General features: G+C 37.5%; 2 protein-coding genes and 1 non-coding gene across 6 annotated transcripts; 1 reads left to right on the forward strand and 2 right to left on the reverse strand.

Annotated features, from left to right (window-relative positions):
• The first annotated feature begins 2,579 nt into the window (after positions 1-2,579).
• On the forward strand, positions 2,580-4,756 carry LOC121797621 (probable inactive poly [ADP-ribose] polymerase SRO5). 2 transcript variants are annotated; one of them, XM_042196259.1, is made up of 5 exons: positions 2,580-3,649; positions 3,739-3,980; positions 4,101-4,237; positions 4,320-4,415; positions 4,490-4,756. In XM_042196259.1, exons 1-5 carry the CDS (start codon positions 3,141-3,143, stop codon positions 4,502-4,504), a joined length of 999 nt encoding a protein of 332 aa, XP_042052193.1. In that variant the 5' UTR covers positions 2,580-3,140; the 3' UTR covers positions 4,505-4,756. The 2 variants fall into 2 exon arrangements, with proteins under 2 accessions (XP_042052193.1, XP_042052192.1); XM_042196258.1 differs by having other exon boundaries at positions 4,533-4,756.
• Positions 4,757-10,046: 5,290 nt separating this feature from the next.
• On the reverse strand, positions 10,047-13,531 carry LOC121797943 (protein KINESIN LIGHT CHAIN-RELATED 3-like). 3 transcript variants are annotated; one of them, XM_042196728.1, is made up of 4 exons: positions 13,372-13,531; positions 13,092-13,199; positions 10,917-12,966; positions 10,047-10,549 (listed from the first exon to the last, which is right to left on the reverse strand). In XM_042196728.1, exons 3-4 carry the CDS (start codon positions 12,902-12,904, stop codon positions 10,330-10,332), a joined length of 2,208 nt encoding a protein of 735 aa, XP_042052662.1. In that variant the 5' UTR covers positions 12,905-12,966; positions 13,092-13,199; positions 13,372-13,531; the 3' UTR covers positions 10,047-10,329. The 3 variants fall into 3 exon arrangements, with proteins under 3 accessions (XP_042052662.1, XP_042052661.1, XP_042052660.1); XM_042196727.1 differs by having other exon boundaries at positions 10,917-13,199; XM_042196726.1 differs by lacking the exon at positions 13,092-13,199 and having other exon boundaries at positions 13,372-13,527.
• A 2,090-nt stretch (positions 13,532-15,621) lies between these two features.
• Positions 15,622-15,693, reverse strand: TRNAD-GUC. Its single transcript has one exon. It is a non-coding gene; the product is annotated as a tRNA-Asp (tRNA).
• Between the last annotated feature and the right edge of the window lie 6,593 nt (positions 15,694-22,286).

Genomic DNA, 22,286 nt, shown 5'->3' on the forward strand with positions numbered 1-22,286 from the left:
CTAAAGCTGCTGCTTTCTTTTCTCAGATCCCAGTGGGGCTCTGATACCACAATGTAGGAATATTAGCTCTCACAAAATGATATTAAATATGAGGGAATGAGTAATTTATTAAAGTGCAAAGTGGCTATTTATAATAGCATTACAACGACTCAAATTGAAATAACAGTAGCTAAAAAGATGGTAACAATAAAATCAAATATGCTGACTATCCTAAAGAATAGGACTTTTTATTAACTGAATAACAAATCCTAACACTTCATAGTTCTATCATCACGAAATTTCTTGCTTGACATCGTACAAAGAGGCACATACACGTTGGATCGAAATGGATGAATAGTTCAGATGTTTATTTTATTATATTCATAATTACTATTTACTAGTCTATTTATTTCATAACCATCGTTATCATCTTGTTAGCCATCACATGAGAAAAAAAATCATAAATTAGTTGTTGTCACCTTAATATTGTATTGGAAACAATATTTGTTTGTTATATGGGAGCTCTCCAGTTTATATTACTCTTGGAGAAAAAATAATTGTTTAAAACTATAAATCCTTTTAATTATGTTGGTCGATAATCAAAGGAATACTTTTTCAACGTTGGTCGAATACTTTTTAAAACTATAAATACTTTTTAATTATGTTGGTCGAATAATTGTTTGTTATAAATCCTTTTGAACTTTAAAGAGTGGCTACCAAGGAATACATTTTCAACGTTGCATGATTTTTGTATGATGTTGAACTTTTTTCAATATGATTTAGGAGTGCTATATTAATTATTAGTCCCTCCGTCCCGCTTTAGGAGTCCCGATTGATCAATTTCGTGAGTCCCGCGTTAGGAGTCCCGGTTGGGGTAAACTAATAAAAAATGCTTACAATTTAATTTAAAAATTGTTAAAAGTGGATCCAAATATCCACTACAACATTTATTTATTACACGCTCAAACATTTTTTTAAAACACGTACCAAAAGTGGATCCCAATATCTACTACAATATTTATTTATTATACACTTAAACACTTTCTTAAAAAATGTAATTAACTCAACCAAGACTCCTAAAACGGGACTCAAACACTTTCTTAAAAAATGTAATTGACTCAACCAAGACTCCTAAAATGGGACGGATGGAGTATGTTATAATTTCATTATTTATTAATGGTAACCTACAAGTGTCTCTAGTAGTATCTATTCCTCCTATATTTATTCTCTTCTTTGGCCCAAAGTTTCGTGATCCTTCAGTGACATATATAGGCATTATTTTTTGCATAAATAATTGAAGACTTGTAAAAATTGTGAACACCTTTAATTTATTACGTATAAACACGCAATTTCCAAATCATACTCTTTCATGGATAACCATCTATGTTTTACCATTTTTGTGTATTTTTCAAGAATGTATTTTATCATAGAAACTAACTTTTATTCATTCTTCTAAAACGGACTTTTAGGTTTGTTTTAAATAAATATTTTTCTTCTAAATCTAACTAAAATGCGGTGAGATATTATATTATAGAACGAAACGTAATTCCAAAATAATACTATTCTTTAGAAGCATTACTAAAATGATTAAGTTGGAAGGTTTCTTGTAGCAATGTACCATTCCATTTTCAAAAGGGTTTGATTGGCTGGTTTGAATTCCATTAACAAGTTTATTGACCTTCATCTCCATTCACTTCCTCCTAACAATCATATTTTTGTAAGATAACCCAATAATAATGTGAATATTTCCCTTTTCCTTTTCCTTCATTTATGATTATGAGTCTAAGTTCTAACTGTATAAGGGCGTCCACTATGGTAGGACGCGGCTATAGCCGCGTCTTGGGGGCGGTGGGCGGGCGGCTATAGTGGGGAAGGTGGGCGGACAACTTTTGGGGCTATTGGGGGGCGGACGCGGGATAGCCGCGTTCGCGGCGAGGACGCGGCTATTGGAGAGATGTGAAAATGTAGAATTTTGTATTTGGAATTTTGGGACTATTGGAGGTGTCCACTATAGTGGCAGAAATAAAATTTTGGGGCTATGAACAATAAAATTGGAGCTATAGACAAAAACTGGGGCGGGGCTATTGGGCGTGTCCGCCTTATAGTGGATACTCTAAGATCTCATGCAACGTGCAATTGCAATGTAAGACGACTCATAAAATATTGTTTAACTAATTAACTCTTCCGTAAACAATTCTTTATTATTTATTGTGTAAAACAACTCGAACCCACGTGAACTCATTATTAAAATATGGCTTATTACTAATTTATCCTTTTACAATTGTATAGTACTACATTTTTATAATAGTAGTTAAAGTGAACATACCGATTCAAATTCAGATTCAAATTCAAATTCTTGGATATAAAAAAGTCAATAAACTCCAAACCAGGCCACCATACCTAATAAACTTGGATTCCACTCAAGAAATCGCAAATGACGTAAATGCCCCTATAAATGCGTAATGCGTGACTACTTTTCCTCCCAAACTCCGCCCAACCAAGATAATCCAATTAAGTAACGGCAAAGGGCAAAACCGTCATTCTCACCAATCACCATCACCGCCATTCTCTCCATAAAAAAAACCTCAACGCTAAGATAAACATAAACTGACCGACCACCTTAAACTATAAAACCATCGGCTCCTCCAAACTGACTGCCGAAATCCAATAAAAATTACTCACGCTCTAAACCACAGGCTGTGTTTTCCGTTGGCCCTCTTCTCTATTTATTTCTTTCTACAGTATATATGTTTCCACCGTCTTCCTTTAATTACTGAAATACATACCTCTCCTCCACCAAACAAACCTACCCTTCCCACTTTTGATTTCTGTTTTAATCTCGTAAAGTTTGAGTCGTACAAAATGGGTTTCTCAGTTCTTGAATCTTTCTTGAGGTATTGATTCATTTTAGACATTGTTTTGCTTTTCTTATTACACCCTCAATTCTTCAGCGCTTCTTCATCAAATTTTGCCTCTGTAGATTTTTTTAGGTGTCGTTTTCAGAACCTAGCTATGGTCGCCATAATTCCTCCAGCTAGCCTTAATTTATTAGTGTAATTAGGTTGCTGACTTTTTGAAAAATTAGACCTTTTCTAATCAATTAGCAAATTCTAGTTTTCCTACCTTCTTGGAAGTGTCGACCAAGCAAAACTCTTGTCGCGATGTGCAGCGAAAAATTCGACGACAATTTGATCTCTGGATCAAATCATGTTTCAATCGAGAAGAGGAGTAAAAAACTGACGCTGTTTGAAGATCTCGTTTACGATTCAGACGCCTTTGATTCGAATTCTTGCCCCTCCGACTGCGAGAGCGGCGTTTCCGGCGGCGAAAACGACCGATATTCCGACGGCGGCGGACAAGAGATTCATGGGATGATCGCGAAGAAGTTGGTTTCGAGCTTGAGCTCGAGCGGATTGGATGCCAGAGTTGAGGGGATTCACCGGATTGATTTCTCGAGCTTCACGAGCAGAGCAAAGCTTCAATCCTTCTGCATATATTCGAAGGCGGTTGAGATGAAGTGCAACGGCGACGCCAATGTGAAATACGCTTGGTTTGGAGCTTCCAAGCCTGAGATTACTGCGATTCTCTCTCACGGTTTCTCCCTTCCGACCAGTAAAGGAACTCATGGATATGGGGTTCATCTCTCCCCTGTTGATCATCCTGTTCAAAGGTAACCACCATTTCATTATCATTGTTACTATTTGGCTTGTCTTTGTTTGGATTAGTTGATGTTAATGTTATGTTGTTTTGTGTGTTCAGTTTGGCATTGGATGGTGCTGATGAGAATGGCCTAATGCACATGTTGCTTTGCCGAGTGATAATGGGGAAAATGGAGGCTGTTTTGTGTTGCTCCGATCAGTACAATCCGAGCTGCCAAGAGTTTGATTCCGGCTGCGATGATTTAGCCTCTCCCGGGAGATACATTGTGTGGAGTTCGCGAATGAATACTCACATCTTGCCCGAATACGTGATCAGTTTCAAAGCATCCTCGTATAACCAAGGTGAGGATTACTCCACATTGGTTGGTTAAGACTTAAGACAACTGCTGTGAAATTTATAGACTGAATTGGATCATTTCATGTTTTCTTATACTTAGTAAATAACAATCAATCTGATTGCAGAAAAACAGAGGAAGTTGCAGCCTCCAAGGGTTCCAAGGTCGGATTGGATGCCGTTCCCCAGTCTCATTGCAGCGATGTCCAAGTTCTTGCCTCGTGATGCCATTCAATCGATTTCGAAGCTTCATAGTGCCTACAGGGTATGAATTTTTCTTGATTTGTGACGAGGGAAGTGTCTGAATTCTGCCTCGTTTTGAACTAGGTTTGATCTTTGATTTGCAGAAGCAGAAGGTGACACGCCACGAAATGATTCGACGTGTGAGGGATATAGCAGGGGACAAGTTGCTGATGGGCATCATAAAATCTTATAGGAGCAAGGTATGCAGATGAATTTGGCCTAACAAGAACTTAGTTTAATGTTGATGTCTGATTTTGATGATGTTTGGTTCTAGGTTTTGTTTCACTAAACTGGTGTTTTGCTTATCAATGGTGCAGACAAAATCACATCTTTGAGCAATTGAACAGAGCAAGTTTGAGTGAAGAATAGTTAGTTGATGCTGATTAGAAGTATTATGTGTGAAGCTGACAGCCTAACATATGATTGTACATACAATGAAGATTACTTAAAGAGTTGTTGACAGGCAGGGGTTGTCATTTCTAGAATTATGCTTTGATAATTTAGCTAAAGAAATTGAAGCGGTTGAAATTTTTACTTTGCATATTGCCACACTTTTCAAGTCAGAATTGTATATCATCAATTAAGAATTTTCACAATTATCTTATCCGTCTCATTTCAATGAAATATATATACGATGATGCAAATGATGAAATACATATACGATGATGCGACAATCAATTTTATCTATGTCATTCGTCATATGAATATGCAACGCCATAAAGAAAGAAGAAGTTAACATACAAGTTACTTTAATTATTAGTGGGTAATGATAATCTACAAATCCTCTATAATACAAATTATATAAACTTTAATCATATTCACTTAATACAATTAATCAACGGTTAATATATGATATTTTTCTAATATCAACATTTCCTACATTGACATATGAATCCCATTGACATTGACATTCCCCTAATGACAGAATTTGTATTAGGCGTTGACATTGATATTCCCCTCAGTGACAGAATTTGTATTAGGCGTTCCCCTCAGTGACAGAATTTGTATTAGGCGTTGACATTGACATATGAATCACATTGCTAACCGTTGATTACTTACAAGGAGTGTGTAGGATTAAAGTTTGTAGTTTGTATTATAGTTAGGGGTTTGTATTTGATCACACCTCCTAGTAGTATATGTTTATGTTTAAAATCAGTTGTCACATGAATAAGTGATAACTGCAAAACTTATAAAATTCAAAATTTATAATTTTATTATCTTTCGTTATTTATTTACTAATTAGAAGATATTATTAAGAAAATTACAAATTTTGTACTTTACTAGTACTAGATTCCAATTTTTAAAAAGAATTGTTAAACAGATTCAATTTGTTGATCTTTTATTACTTAATTTGTTTTTTTTTTAAAACCCAATTGGGTTTTATATGTATTTTGTTTCAATACAAACTTATATTTTAATGATTTCGTTATACTATAAGATAGTACAAGTCTCTAGAGAAGAATGCGAGATAGTATAATAAAAAACAAATAAACTTAACATTCACATGGCTCATAGATTGAATTTATGATTCCATGGGCATTAGTTGACCTTTCTCTAAACATCATTTCGCAATCATTAAATTGATCAAAACCAGCAGACAACCATCGATTTAACGGGGAGAGGATCCCCTGCTGTGGAGGAATCACAGCAGGGCCCTGCTGCCCCTCACATTCCAATTTTTTAATAATAACAAATAATATTAAAAAAAAAGAAAAAAAATTAATAAAAAATTTGAATGTGAGGGGCAGCAGGGCCTGCTGTGATTCCTCCACAGCAGGGGATCCTCTCCCGATTTAACGGGGGTTGGATCCCCTGTTGTGGAGGAATCACAGCAGGGGATGCTGCCCCTCACATTCCTTTTTTTTTTAATAAAATATTAAAAAAAAAATTAATATTAAAGAATGGATTGTGAGGGGGCAGCATCCCCTGCTGTGATTCCTCCACAGCAGGGGATCCAATCCCGATTTAACGACACTCATTTTACTTCCGGATCAAGCTCACTTTAAATAAATCTTTTTTAGTTATGTAATCAGTAGTATTAATTAAACGACTTTAGCGTGATATTTAATTGTTGCGTGAATTTAGGTTGGCTATTATAACGGTGTTAATTTGTGATAAAGCTGAAAGTGAATATATTGAAAACAACAAATTAAATTTGTAGGAGTAATTATTTTTGTAAAAAAAAAAATTGTGTTTGTGAAATAATGAAAAAAAATAAGTTAGGGTTTACCTAAGAAGATTCTAAACAATTTATATATTTTTAAAGTTACTCACAATATACCTTAGAGAATAAAGTAATGAATATACATTAAAAGTTAATTAATGCCAGCTGCCCAATATCTCAAGGTTAATTAAAAGGGTATATAGGTAAGATGAATTCGATATGAAAATTGATAAATTCATAAATCTTTTAAAATCTACATATACGTGTTAACCAGTAGTTATCAAAATATACTTCTTGTTGCCTATATATATCAGATGGAAAAAAATTATTATTGCGAATTACCATGATACCTATAATAGAAATTAAACATCATTAAGAATTGCAGAAAATAGAGCAAACAGCTTTCATCGACCAACTAGAAAATTAGAATAAGTAGAAATAAAATTAAATATGTCAGCGTGTTGATAGTCAAGCATGCGTTACGTATAAACCAAGCAAATAAATCAAATCTTCACAACTCTTTTTTACAATTTGAAATCATGTTTATAAGGTCAAAAGTCAACAGTATTGCTGAAACGCACCGATTCTTCCTACCATCATCGGACACGTGTAACCTATGAATGAGCGCACTACAGCTTAACACACTGAATCACACCTTTTATTTTCCTATATTTAATTTTCTTGCTTTTAATTTGCCTCTATCCTTAAACAGCGATTATTCCAATTTCACCGCCAATTTATAAATTTCACTCTCCTTCAAATGAGAAACACACACTCAACGTTTTCCGCCATTTTTGTGTTAGTGAATTTTTCTCCGAATCGGTGAAATGCAGGTGGCTATGGATAAATCGTTCTCCCCAAGCTTCAGCATCTATAGCAAAGTCGCCGAAATCGCAGCGCGGACTGTCGATGAATTCGATTCCGATGAATTTTCCGACGAGATGAAAAATTACGCTTCTCAGCGAGGCGATGAGAGTGAGGACGAATTCGAGTTCTCGACGCCGTCGGGGGAATGGGAATTTCCGTCGCAGACCTCGGTCGACGACGTTTCCGAAAACGGTAAGTACCTACCGTTTTACACCGTTTTCAGTCGATATTTTTTGAACGAAATCGGAAAGGAAAATAGCGACCGCGATTCCGTTTCTCCGAAAATCCGGCTTCCGCTGAGGAAGTTGTTTCGGGAGGAGAGGGAGGAGGAGATCGACGGCGTAGATGCGGTGAATTACTGCGTTTGGCCGCCGAAGCCGGCGGAGGAAGAGGGGCGGTGCAAGAAGAGCAGCTCCGCCGGCAGCAATTTGAAGAGATGGAAATTGAAGGATTTTCTGCACAGGAGCCACAGCCATGGTGGTCAGAGCGATTTCGTCGAGAAACCGCGGCTGAGTATTTTGAACGGCGGCGAGAAGCAGATGGGTTACGGCCAAGATTTGTCGGCGATTTTCGATGATGCAAATGCGTTGAGAAGAAATTCGGATTCATATTGAGATTTTGTCATTCTTAGCTTTTTTGTTTGTTTGTTTGTTTGTGTTATTGACTTATTGTATTATTCCTTTTTCATAAAATGGAGAATTGATTTTTCTTATTTTACTCAAAATTCGATATGCTAAACGACTTTCTCAAATTGTTATTTGCTGGTAAATTTCCGAACTTCTGTATAATATTTTTATTTTTATTTTTTTTTTTGCATGCGAGTTTAAAACGGTCTTGAAAGTATCAAATTATTTATATATTACGATTTGTAACCAATCAAGATTTTTGTCGTTACAATAAATCACACTACTACAAAAGTTAGCATTTACTAATGTACTTATTATAATAGAATGTTGCTTCGCTATCTAAAACCTAATGTCGTTTTCGTTGACGACCGAAAGTGTGACGCAAGTAAATAATCAATTTTTGTCTGTATCAAAAATTTAATTAATTGTAATCAAAATAAATTAATAGTTTGATTATCAAATTATAATTCATAACATAACAACCAATAGTTTGATTTCAAAAGAAGAACATAATGAAATTTTAAAATAAACTTTGAGCGATAACAATTTTCTTAAATAAAATCTAATTGGAATGGATATATAATAGTACTTTATAATCAAATGTACAATTTCGGGACGATTAATTGCACTACACCATTATATGGACACTGCAGTTTTTGCCTGTAATTATGTCTTCCTTTGATCGTAGTTGTAACATGGTATGAAGATCATGTAATTACTTAAAAAAAACCCTGTAATATAAATATAAATATAAATATAAATAGTTATGTAGTAGTTATGTATATATAATTTCTCTTGAAATAATTGAGGGTTATCTGCATTGCGTTTGAAGCTTTAAAGTTTAGAAAGCTACTTTACAACCTAGTAGTATTTTTTGCTACTTTACAACCTAGTAGTATTTTTTGCTACCAAAATCATACTCCATCCGTCCGTGAAATATTGTCCAGTTTTTTCATTTTCGTCCGTCCGTGAAAAGTTGTCCACTTTGATTTGGTAAATGGTCCTCACTTTCCATTAACTTTTTACACTCACATTCTATTATAAAACTAATACATAAATGTGGGACTCTCATTCCACTAACTTTTTCAACTAATTTTTTTTTTCACATTTCTTAAATTCCGTGTCAAGTCAAACTTGGACAATATTTTATGGACTGATGGGTAAATAGGTAACCTTTAGATAGGTTGATATCAATACCATTGTATATTCTTATTCTTTTTTTTCCGTATTAATACATTGTAAAAGAATACTTTCTTCTTGGGGCATCCGATTTTGATATAGATGTGAGCTGTAAATTAAATTTCTCGACGAGGGAAGAAAGCATAGGGGATATTATATCTTATCACATTCTTCTTATTTCAAATTTCAAATTTCAAATTTCAAATTCTAAAAAATCACAGTGCTTACTAATACACTACTGCACATAAAAAAAATAAAGGAAAAGAAGAAAGTTGGAAAGAACCCTCAAATTGGATTTATTAAATCATCCTTAGACCCCTTAAGGAAATAAAGTTGACAAGAAAGTACACCCTCCGTTCCTTTTTTAATTGAAATACTTCTTTTCGTCAGAAAAATTAAGAATAGTGTGTTAAATAAATGGTGAATAAATTAAAAGGGAATTAACTAATAGAAATAGATAGAATAAAGGATGAGATAAGATTACTTTTTGACAAAAACAGAAATGACTCAATTATGGTGGAACTTTAAAAATTAGAAAAATGACTCGATTAACATGGAACGGAAGTAGTACTATTAAAGTTGTGCCAAAGCTCAAAATGCCTTCAATCCAAGATTATTGCTTGTTAAATCCTCTTCTTGCACCATATTCTAGAATCTCATTGTTCCTGATTCCCAAACCAAACTTACCCATTTCAATCAAAATCCATCAAGAAATGAACAGTTTGGGGAAGGGAAATGAGCTCTAAAGAGATTAGGCCCACTAAGAAATTGAAATGGGAAGATACATTTTGGGTCCCAAAATCTTCTGCAGTGAAAGGGAATGTCAGATTTTAGCTGGAATTCATGTGGACTTAAAAAGTGATGTCCTACACACTGACAAGTTAAGCAATGGACAAAGTAAGAACAACATGAAACAACCAGATGCAGCTGTATTGTACCAACCAAATTCATCATCACATAAATGATTAAATGCAAATTAGGCATGTTACAAGATATATATAAACAGTATCATACATTAACAATATACAAATGAACATTGTACACCCAAAAACATGATAAAATAAATAAATAGGTACAATAGACAACAACCACTTTCTCACAATAACCACAGCATGATTCAATAAAATAATCAAAATCCCAACCTGTAAAATGCCATTACCAGTGCAGAATAAGGGTCTAGGCCACCAAACTCAATCAAGTATACCTTTTTTTTGTTTTCTTTGATGTTGTATGAAAAGAAGAAAAAAATGTGTAAAGGTCTTTGTACAGCTATCTTACTCACACCTTGATGCCACCATTGCTGTTCACAGCCTTCGTGTTTTGGCTCGTATCAAGGAGTGTTTCAAGTGACCGGTTTTTCCTGTTTCGGACCCTGCCTGCCTCCTTTAGTAGCTCAGCCAGCCTCTTCTTCTCATCTTCGACATCTGGATTTGCTGTCCCGAGCTTTTCCTCCCTCATTCCCACAATAAATTCAAGAATCTCTATCGCATCATCCAATCTGTGTGAAACCAGCAAGTTTTAAGACATTGGAGATGAAAACTAAACATAAGAAACTTCTTTCTGATAAAACTGTGTCATGATCAATTCAACCAACCTTAGCAAACCATTTAACAATTAAAGTTTCTAGCTTATCATGACTTCATTTGAGGAGTACTGTGATACAGTGTGACTACTGACTAGTATGTATGAGCATAAATGAAAGCAAAAAACAGAAGTAAAATCCACTGCGTATCACAGCTAATGAATCAAGCCATAGACAATCACTATTGCTTGAAAACATGCTTTATCCAAACGAAACAAAAATAAGCTTTAATAAAATTACGATTCTTGAACATATATTATTAGCAGTGAGCTGAGTATATTACCTTCCAACTGCATCATAGGTTCCAGCAAGGTTACTGTAAACTCCAAGTGTATCTGGATGGTATGGTCCGTATTCTTGCTCTAGAATGCTCCTTGCTTCTTCAAACAATTGAACAGCCTCGTTGATTGCATAACGCTGCACACAAGCTAAGCCCATCTGGTTCAGTGCAATGCCAAAGAAAGCTGATTTCTTCTCTCCACTAGCACGAAGCTTTGTTGTTGCGCTTTTAAAGGAGGAGTAAGATTCAGAGTAGTTTCCCAACATATAGTACAAAACTCCCATCTGAGCTTCAATGCCAGCAATAGTGTTCTGCTGACCCGGAGCATCGTTATACATCTTTAGAGCCTTCTTTAGCAACTTCAGTGCCTGCTCAGGCTCCTCCATGGACTCATAAATGGCGGAGATATCAGTCAGGCCACTAGCAATTTCCTCAGGAGCAATCCCAGGGATGGGCTTTTCATAGATCCGGAGGGCATTCTCACAGTAGGATCTCGAGTCCCTAAACTTCCCCGTCTTGTTATACAAGTCAGCTAGACGAACAAAAACAGACGCAACAGCTGGATGGTTCTCCCCTTTGGAAGTCTTGAGAGACGTAAGTGCTTTCTGATAAGCAAAAATTGCCTCATCATATCTGTTTAGAGAGAGATAGGTATCCCCGATGCTACAATCAACAGAAGCCACTTCTGATTCCTGCCCATTAGCTACCATTGCCATGCTTGCCAAAACAAGATGCTCAAGAGCAGCTTCATGATCTCCCTTTGATTCACAGATCATACCCATCAGTCTCCTATCTGCTGCCTCCTCAAGAGAAGCAGGCACTCCGTTCTCTTTATGTATGTCTAGAGCCTTTTGGCAAAGCTTTTGAGCTTCATCAAATTGCATTGCTTGGATGTGAGCTTCAGCTAAATACCTACAAGTCTCACCAACTCTAGGATCATTCTCTCCAAGCACTTCTTTTTGAACTTCCAAACCAGTCGTGTAACACGAAATTGAATTCTCAAGCTGGCCCAACATAGCATAAGTATCTCCCAACTGCATATAACCAGCAAATTTAGCAAGGGCATGATCTTGCCCTTCCTCAACCACGGGAATCTCAATCGAATGCTCCAATGCTGGAATAGCATCTTCATACTGGCCCAAGCTACACTGTATGGCAGCAGTTACATGTAAACACATGGCCACATCCAAACTTGGCTTCCCATCAGCACATTTCTCAAATGACTTAGCAGCCCGCTGAGCTAGATCAAGAGCCCTCCGAGCATTATCCCCAGACAACATCAAATCCCTAGCTTGCTTCAATAGAAACGGCCCAAGATCAGGATTTTCCAATCCTGCCTCAGATTGATCCTCGTTTCCATTTTGCAGCTTCACACTCCCAGCAGCTGAGTTCCTCTGTTTCTTCAACAAACCACCCGGAGACGTTTTCTTAGAACTCTTCTCACTGCGCCTATCAATAGGGGGTTTTGCAGGACTTTTGCTCTTTGGACTTAAACTTGATATTCCAGAAATTTTAGATTCTAACTGCAAATGAGAAGCTTTCTTCGACTGTGCAGTCGGGGTGATAGCGTCCACAGATTGAGAACTCTCCGCTGAACTATCTTTCTTCAAACCAGAATCACCATTATCCGGCCTCTGCAACACTTCATCCTCTTCAATTATCTCCACCTCCCTCATCTCTCCTCCCACAAGATGCCTCAACTCAGAATCAATACGTGACTCATCGCCATCGGATCCAAAACTATGCCTTGATGGTGATTGATCAGAACTCTGCATCTCACACACATTCTCATAGAGCTGGTCAATGGAGGTCTCAGCCCCCTCTTCGGCCTTTTCCCCGCCATCCCCATTTTGTGGAGCTTCTGGGGCCAGGCCAGCAGCTGGAGAGTTATTCACCGCTGAATTTTCCTTACAACCATTAGAATCTCCATCCTCATTCACTACCCCATGATTCACATCCTCATGAATCCCATCCATCACAATTCCAGGCATTATGAGAAAAAAAATTAATATATAAATAAAGAATGATCTCTTTAAACACAATCAGTCACCTCCTGCAAAATTCAAACAGCCCAAGAACCTAGTTCAGATGCAAGAACTCAAGATTCTCAACAGCCACAAAACACAATCATCATCAAATTGAAAAAAAAATAGATTGAAAAGCATGAATTCACAACACATGTAGAATTAACATGCTCAGCAGCACATTTCCAACAGATCTTAGCTGATCAGCTCAAGCTCCAAAATCAGAAATGAAGAACCCATTAACGAGAAAAGCTGTAACAAGCTGCGAACAACCATATGTAGCACTCATTTAATGTAGAACTTTTAAGCACATGGTAACAGATTAACGCTAAAAATAAAAAAAATAAAAAACATATGCCATAAACTGAAAAGAAAATATCAAGAAACAGAGCAAAATTTTACACCCAAAGCATGAAAGACGATAAAGGCCATACCTTTATCAAAAACCCACGTGAGAGGTGTCTAGAGAGAGAGAGAGAGAGGAGACGAAGAAGTGGAAAAAAATATTGTCTTTTTGGTGGGTTTTTCAAGAGTGAGACTCAGCTGTGTATATAGAAAAATCGGCGAGGAGAGAGGATGGGCATGAGCGGCATTAGGTGAGGAGAGGAAGGGTATAAATGGGAATTCGTGGTGAGAAAGTGGCAGAGGTGAAAGGTCAGACGACAGTGGAAGGCGACTTCTCCCCAACCCATCTCCTCTGCAACTGCCTCCTTGTTGGATAATTAATCACACAGTAATTCTATTTTTAGTCATTTTTGTAGTAAGATTTAGTTGCAAAATTTAATCTTACTCCCTCCATGCCATAAATTAAATTTTTAGTCATTTTTGTAGTAACATTTAGTTGCAAATTTTAATCTTAAATACTCCATGATCCCATAAAAATATGTACATATTCTATTTTAGTTCGTCCTATAAAAACATATGCATTTCATTTTTAGAAAGTTATCCCAATTTATTATTTTTATACATAAATTTATTTACCACTTATACCACCATAAACACTGTTAATAATGTGAGTCTTACTATCCGCTTGCACTATTTAATTATCATTCTCTTCCTCTTCTTACTTTATCTATTTTATTTTAATTCCTATGTTATATTAATTGTCTATATTTTTATGGGACATGAGTATATTAATAGCTAAAAATTTACACTATGTTATACTCCAAAAATCACGCAAATTGACTACTCATTAGAGGTTTACTATATTACTTCTGGGTAATAGTAATAGTTGTGAATAATATAATGATTCAACAACTCTTAAATTATAAGTGTGAAATTAGTAAAAGTGAGGTATCATTTGTCTTTATGTGGTCTCAATAACTTGGTATTAGTCAATTAGAGGTATCATACAATTGTTATTACTTTTATACTAACGGAATATGTATTCTTTGTTTTTTCCAATAAAAGGATATATATTTCAAATGTTAATACAAGTAAATAAGGATAATATTGGTTAGCCTTTAGCAAATTGACAATCCTAAACGTCGTTGTTGCATTAATTTGACGTATGTCGTTTGGTGATATTCATAAAGAATGTAAAACAAGTGAACAACTGTGAAGGGAAATTGAAAGATACTGTGATAAATAAATGTAGTGTAAACTCTAATTTTACAAACAAAAACTAAGTTCACTATGGCTAGATCACGTACTAAATTATATAGTACTAATAAAACATGGAGATGACGTGCCATTTATCAAATCAAAAGGGTGGAATGATCAAGATATGATCATTGTTGGGTTTTAAATTAATTAAATTTGTGCTTTAGGTTGAACTAGTTTGGAATCCAATGATAATTATGATACTCTAGAGTATAATTGAATAATAGAGTTGAGATCATTTAAGATTTTTGGCAATGTAGGGTCACGATACACTCTCTGTCTGGACAATGATGCATCACGTAACATACCTTCCAAAGAGGGCAAAGCAAGTTTTCAAAAAAGGGAGGCCAAAGCACAAAAAGCAAATAGTTAGTAAATTAAATAAGCCACTCAATGGCTTCAATGGAATCCAAACAAAAATATCAAGGTGTATTCTCTTGGATATTCTAAATTGGAATGAAAATGATTCTCTCTTTGATTTGTATTTGCAATAAAAAAAATTGTCAATTCGTAGATTGTATAAAATAGCAAAATCGTAGATTGTATATTCATTTGCTTGCTGCATAAGGTATTACGTAATTTTCAGAATGTTTACATTGTCCTATTTGACTATCCGTGTTTGCAAATTCCAGAACAGATCATATTGATGTAGGCAGACACAGAAGCGAATGAGGCATAGACGATAATCCAGTTCCAGAGGCCGTGATTTAAGCTTCCTCAAGCATTGCTCTCTTAACTGAGGATAATTACATTTTTGTCAAAAATAGAAATGATTCAGTTAACTTAAAACTTTCCAAAATAGAAAAATGACTCTATTAATATGGAACGGATGAGTATATAATAAGAGGATCTTCATAAACATTTATGGGTTAAAAATTAAAATACTAGTAATATTACCAATGCCCCCATACTTACAATCAAGACGACTGCATTCATTCGACTACTTGAGATTCAATTACATCTTCAGCCACATGAGCTACAGCAATTAAAAAAAAATCCCCACTTTATATCCATGTTGTAAGTTAAAACCTGGTAAATATAAAAGAATCTGAGTTTTTTAGGAAAAAAGTTTAAAAAAAAAACGCCGTTGCCGGGGATCGAACCCGGGTCACCCGCGTGACAGGCGGGAATACTTACCACTATACTACAACGACTTTGATGTTATAGGATTCAATAGGAATACATATATACTAATGGATATTGATACTATTATGAAAATGAAAAGAGTCTTTTTTCAATCCAATATCAATAATCTCCATCCACATAATAAATGCAAGTAATTAGGTCGAATCTCTTTATTACAATGCGAACAATGATGAAAAAACAACCCCGTCTTATTAACTACTAATAACCATGTAGCCATCACCATTTAGCAAATTATTTGAATTAATATATATATATAGAGAGAGTTTAGTTGTCTATAAATTTAACTATCATCTACATTTTTTACTATCACTCATTGGATATCACTTGATAAATAGTAGGGGTGTCGAAACGGGTAGCGGGTAATCCCAAACCCAACTCGTTACCCGTCGGGTATCGGGTACCCGTTACCCGACGGAATCGGGAAACGGGGCGAGGTCGGGTATAATAATTTTGGGTTTTGCGGGTATCGGGTATCCCGATACCCGACCGGGTAATCCCGATAGTCCCGAAAATACCCGATATATATATTGAAATTTTATAATTTTTTATTTTTTATTTTAATACTTGCTCTTCATGATGTAATTTTTTTAAGATTTTAATATTTTAAAAATCATAATGTAATTTTTTATTAGTAATATATTATAAAATGTATTTTTTAAGTTTATAACTTTTAACTAGGATTAGGGTTAAGAATCTTAAGAGTTAAGATCACAAATCTTTTTTTCCGTCTTTTCTCTTACTCTTCAACTCCTTAGCTTGATCTCAATTCTCAACAAAATTAAATAATAATAAAAAGTTTCAAGTAAGACTATTACATTCACCAAGTAGTATTTTTAAAAAAAGCATCTAAAATATACAAATAATATTTTAAAAAAGAAGATTTCAAAAAAATAAAAAATGTTTCGGGTCGGGTACCCTCGGTGTCGGGTGCTGGACGGGTATCGGGACTAACTTTTCGGCCAAAATCGGGTGTGGGTACCCGCGGGTACCCGTTTCGACACCCCTAATAAATAGTTACCTAGTTTCATTGGATAGCGTAGTTTACTATGACCCAACTTAATTTGAAAATCATAATAGTTACCTAGTTTCATTGGATAGCGTAGTTTACTATGACCCAACTTAATTTGAAAATCATAATGAGTTATTTATTGTCCTAAGTTTAAAATAAATTATTCTACAAGAAAGAATATAAAATTATTATTTTGTTCCCCACCGGCGATTGTCAATTTATATATATTTTGACTGAGCCTCGGCTTTTCGAACCCAAAATAATGTATGGAGTAGACAGAGTAAAATGCACAAGCAATAGTAGAACTAGAAGCCAATGATTAATGTACGCGATTAAAATCAACTCGAAGGCTCAAAATACAAATTTCCTACACCGACTATATTCTAAAGCCTTGGGCCGAAGACATACACGGGCCCATTAAAAATAAAAAATCTAACATTTTCCTTTGTTGTTTGATGGTAGCCTATTTGGTGCACAGAACATAAAATCTATGTATATTGTAGTAATTGATAAATCAAATGACATTCTAATTAATATTTGGTGGTGTGAGCTCTGGTTGTGTTTGTTCTTATATTCTTTCGAGATATGTTATTAATATTATTTGAAAATGTTCGTGAATACAATTTTATTGTAGTAGCGAGAACATGGAATTAGGACCGAACCGACCCCAACTAGATCAGTTAACCGAGAACCGGTTCCCCAAGCCTACCTACTAAGATCACTGACTAAAATTTAAATTAGACTTTGTTTAAAGGCTGTATTTTTATTCATGTATTTCGATTCTTACAGTGGAGGAATGGGCTATCTAAATACACAATGATACACAATGAAATCTTCTATACATGGTAAGGATTTGCCCTAGTATCAATTATCATTAATGTGCATATCAATTCTTTGGTGCTTGATTGATCCTTGATTGATTTCTTTCCAACACTCCCCCTCAAGTTAAGTGATGGGATCACCCATTCTTAACTTGTCCAATACTCCACGAAAGCTCCTCGAGTCTACTGCCTTTGTGAGGATGTCTGCCAGTTGGTCTTCAGATCTAACAAACGGGATTTCCACCACCTTAGCTTCAATATTATCCTTGATGAAGTGTCGATCAACCTCGACATGCTTCGTTCGATCATGCTGGACCGGGTTCTCTGATATACTGATTGATGCCTTGTTATCACAGAACAGTTTACACGACTCTCGTGAGATCAGATCCAGTTCCGTCATCAACTTCTTTAGCCATAGGATTTCAGTCAGACCACTTCTAATTCCTCGAAACTCAGCTTCAGCACTTGATAGAGCCACTACCTTTTGCTTCTTGCTCCTCCAAGTAACAAGATTTCCCCCAACAAAAGTAAAGTAGCCGGCAGTCGACTTCCTATCGTTAGGATTTCCAGCCCAATCAGCATCGGTGAAACCATGAATTTCAAGGTGTCCATGTTTTTCAAACATAATCCCATGCCCCGGTGTTCCCTTTAGGTAACGAACAATCCTCAATGCCGCTTCCCAGTGAGCAGTTTGGGGTGCATGCATGAACTGGCTGACCACCCCTACTGCATATGCAATGTCAGGTCTAGTGTGGGATAAGTAGATCAACTTCCCTACTAGGCGCTGGTACCTTGTGCGAGGGGTCGATTCTGCCCCTTCAACTATCTGCAGCCCATGATTCTGTACCATAGGAGTATCCGCTGGCTTGCAGTCAAGTAACCCGGTTTCTGCCAGAAGATCGAGTACATACTTCCTTTGGTTAATGAATATTCCCTTTCTTGACCTCAATACTTCTATTCCTAAGAAATACTTGAGTAGACCCAAATCTTTCATTTGGAATTCGGTAAACAAATTTTTCCTCAACTGGTTGATCTCATCCTCATCATCTCCCGTGAGTATCATATCGTCTACATAGATGATTAAGCATGTGATCTTACCTTCTCTTTTCTTTAGAAAAAGTGTGTGGTCTGAGTTACTTTGCTTATATCCGTACTTTTTCATCACCTCCGTGAACCTCCCGAACCAAGCTCGAGGTGACTGTTTGAGTCCGTACAAGGTCTTCTTCAGCTTACAGACCCTTCCTCCTTCAAAATCTCCTGAAAAACCCGGCGGTGCCTCCATTAAATCGGTTTCGACAGTTCACCATGTAGGAATGCATTGGTCACGTCAAACTGATGCAGTGGTGCAGTGGCCAATCTCTGTTTGCCGCTATAGAGAATAACACCCGAATAGTGCTCATCTTCGCAACTGGTGAGAACGTTTCAGCATAGTCGACTCCATATGTCTGAGTGTACCCTTTTGCCACCAGTCTTGCTTTATACCGTTCAATAGATCCATCTGGCCTCCTTTATATGGTGAAGACCCATCGACACCCCACCGTGCAGACTCCATCTGGCTTTAGACACACCTCCCATGTTTTGTTCTTCATCAGGGCTCTCATTTCAACTAGCATTGCCTCTCTCCAATGGGCAATTCCCATGGCTTCATCTGTTGTCCCTGGTAGTTCTTCTTCTTCATAGAGGGCTGCTGCAAACGCCCTTGCCATCTCACTCAAGTTTGCCTTCGCCAGATTTGCCACAGAATACCGACTTTTTGAGCTAGTCCTCTCTGGGCTATAGCGCTTTGCTGGTACACCTCGAGTACTCCTTGGTGGGAGTACATATCTTCCTGTATCACCGTCAATTGCTGTATTTTCCTCTACACCGGACTCATTAGTCATGATAGTTGTACTGTCTGAGCTAGTTTCAGGAATTACCTCGGATATCACTGGAGGAGGATCCGATTGAGACGTAGGCGACGGAGGAGGCTCCATAGTAGACGGGATCGGCTCGGCGGTGACACTAGCCTGCTCTGTTGGTTCCGCCAGTGAGTCGTCTGATTGTGGCGACACAGCCCAACTAAGGGGTCTAATGTTATCACTCGAATTCTCCCCCTGGCTATTATAACTCTCCCCCTGACCCCGAGTTTGGGCTTGAAAAAAATATTCACACTCCAGAAAATTACAGTTCATAGTTGTTATTATTTTCCTAGAAGTGGGGTCATAGTAACGGTACCCTTTCTGATTTGTCCCATATCCCAAGAAAACACACTTAAGAGCACAAGCAGAAAATTTACTTCTTTCATGTTTGGGAATATGTACATAAACAGAGCAGCCAAAAACTCGAAGGGAAAGAGTAAGGGGTTCTGGAATTTTAGCAAGGGCCGAAAGTACTTGTATGGGGGTTCGCATACCCAAAATTTTGGTAGGAAGGTGATTGATTAAGTACACAGCGGTAGCAACAGCTTCGGGCCACAAAAATTTAGGAACATTTGAGTCAAAAAACAGGGCCCGGGTGACTTCCAAAATTAACCTATTTTTTCGTTCCGCTACTCCATTCTGTTCCGGGGTATAGGGGCAAGTAGTTTGATGAACGAGGCCTTTACTTTGAAAAAATTCTGTCATTTCCTTATTAACAAATTCCCTACCGTTGTCAGATCGAAGGACCTTAATAGAAGTTTGGAACTGAGTTTGAATTATGGTGAAGAATTTGACAATTTTTTCAAAAACTTCTAACTTATTTTTCAAAAAATATACCCAAGTTAATCTTGTGCAATCGTCCACAAATATGAGAAAATATCTAAAACCATGATCACCAACAACAGGCGCCGGGCCCCACACATCAGCATGTACCAAGGAAAAAATACTCTCAACTCGAGTCTCCCTAGATTTGAAAGATTGTCTGTGGCTTTTCGCTAAAACACAAGATTCGCACGAAATGTCTTTAAATTTAGAAAACTTAGGAAACAGAATTTTAAGATAACCCGAGGATGGATGTCCCAATCTGCGGTGCCACAACCAAGCTTCTCGATTAGCAGATCCGTGAGCAAGCATCGCGGTGCCACCTTGTTGAGTAATCTCATCCACGTAGTAGAGACCTTGACGCTCAGTGCCACGCCCAATTTTCCTCCTCGTCCTGATATCCTGTAAACCACAGAAATTGGGATGCATCAGTAACGTACAATTGAGCTCTTTAGTCACGTGACTAATAGACATGAGTTTATGGGACAATTTGGGCACATAAAGGCAGTTGGTCAATTTTAACGTTGGTGAGATTTGAATGGTCCCACTCCCACTAACGGCTGTCAGTTCCCCATCGGCAGTTTGAATTGAACTTTTCATAGCCTCATTTATCACAGAAAAATCATTCTTATCATAGGTCATTGTATCCGTGGCCCCGCAATCAAATATCCATCCATTCTCCTTAGAATCAGGTATATTCCGGGCCATAAATGCAATAGAAATTTTTTCTAGGGGTGCAAAGGGATTTGGGGTCAGATATGATATTTTTGACAAAGTTTGGGCTGATTTTCGGTTTTTAATAGGCTGGGGACTATTTTGAACACAACTATTTATGGAGGGGTCAGATTCTAAATTGTGGGGTACTTTATGTAATTTAGGCATACTGGGGGGACTTAATTGAAAAACTTGTGGATTAGGGTTAGACAACCCTAATCCGGTACCTCCAATTCCCGCGGCGCCTCCTTTCCTCTCTGCGAACGCTGCCTCTCCGATCATCCCGTCCGCCTCTCCACGTCTGCCGCCCCCGCCTGCTCGGGAGTCTCCATCTCCGGTCCTTCCCCGAGGGTTGGTAGCCTCGCGGTTGCCCCCTCCGGTTGGGAATAGTCCGCCGCTTCCATTCTCTTCCATCCCAATCGCCAATCGGGCTTTTGCCTTCTGGTTTTCGTCCCACCAGTCGGGAAATCCGACCAGGAGGAAGCAAGATTCTCTGGTATGCTTCTGTTTTCTGCAATGGGAACACCACATCTTTGACTTGTCTGGTTTGAAACATGTTCGTCGGTTGGGTCCGGTGGCGCGTGGCGGCGGGGGATGATTGGGGCGTTGCTGAGGTAGATTCCGGGCCGCGAAGCCGAGCCCTACTCCGCCCGATGATGAGTCGTCATTCGTCGTGCCGGTCGGAGGATCCGTGTTTGCTGCCGCCGGCATGATTTTGAGCCGGGTAGCTTCTCATTTCACCCATCTGTACGCGACTTCGGCTAAGGGCAGTGGTTGCTCTTTGAGGATGTCTCGCCGGATTCCATCATACTTCTCATTCAATCCGGTGAGGAACTTGAATAATCGTCTCGTTCTGATGTAGGTTCGAAACTGTCCGACCCCTTTGTCGCAGCAATCGATCGGGCGATTTTCGCATCGATCTATTTCTATCCAGATTCCGTGGAGACGTCGCCAGTAAGTCTCGAGTCCTTGTTCTCCTTGCACTATTTTACTCGCTCGTTCCTCCAAATCGTACAGCAGGTATGGATCGGCGGTGCTAGCGAATGTAACAAACAAGCTCTCCCACAGAGCTTGCGTGGTTTGGTGGTGCGCGAAGTCCACGACAATATCAATTTCGATATTGTCGACTATCCATGAGAACACGATCATGTCAGTTTCTTCCCATTCGGTATAGCCCTTCGCTCCCGGTTCTGGGGGTTGTGGTACTCCTGTGATGTGCCGATTCGCACGTCTTCCTCCAATGGCAATTCTCATCAGCTTTGCCATAGAGGATAGTTATTTCCATTAAGTTTGACTGCTAGAGTAACTTGTTTACTCATACTCAATCTTGGATCTTC

The sequence above is a fragment of the Salvia splendens genome, chromosome 4, assembly GCF_004379255.2.
Source record: "Salvia splendens isolate huo1 chromosome 4, SspV2, whole genome shotgun sequence".
Classification (NCBI taxonomy): Eukaryota; Viridiplantae; Streptophyta; class Magnoliopsida; order Lamiales; family Lamiaceae; genus Salvia; species Salvia splendens.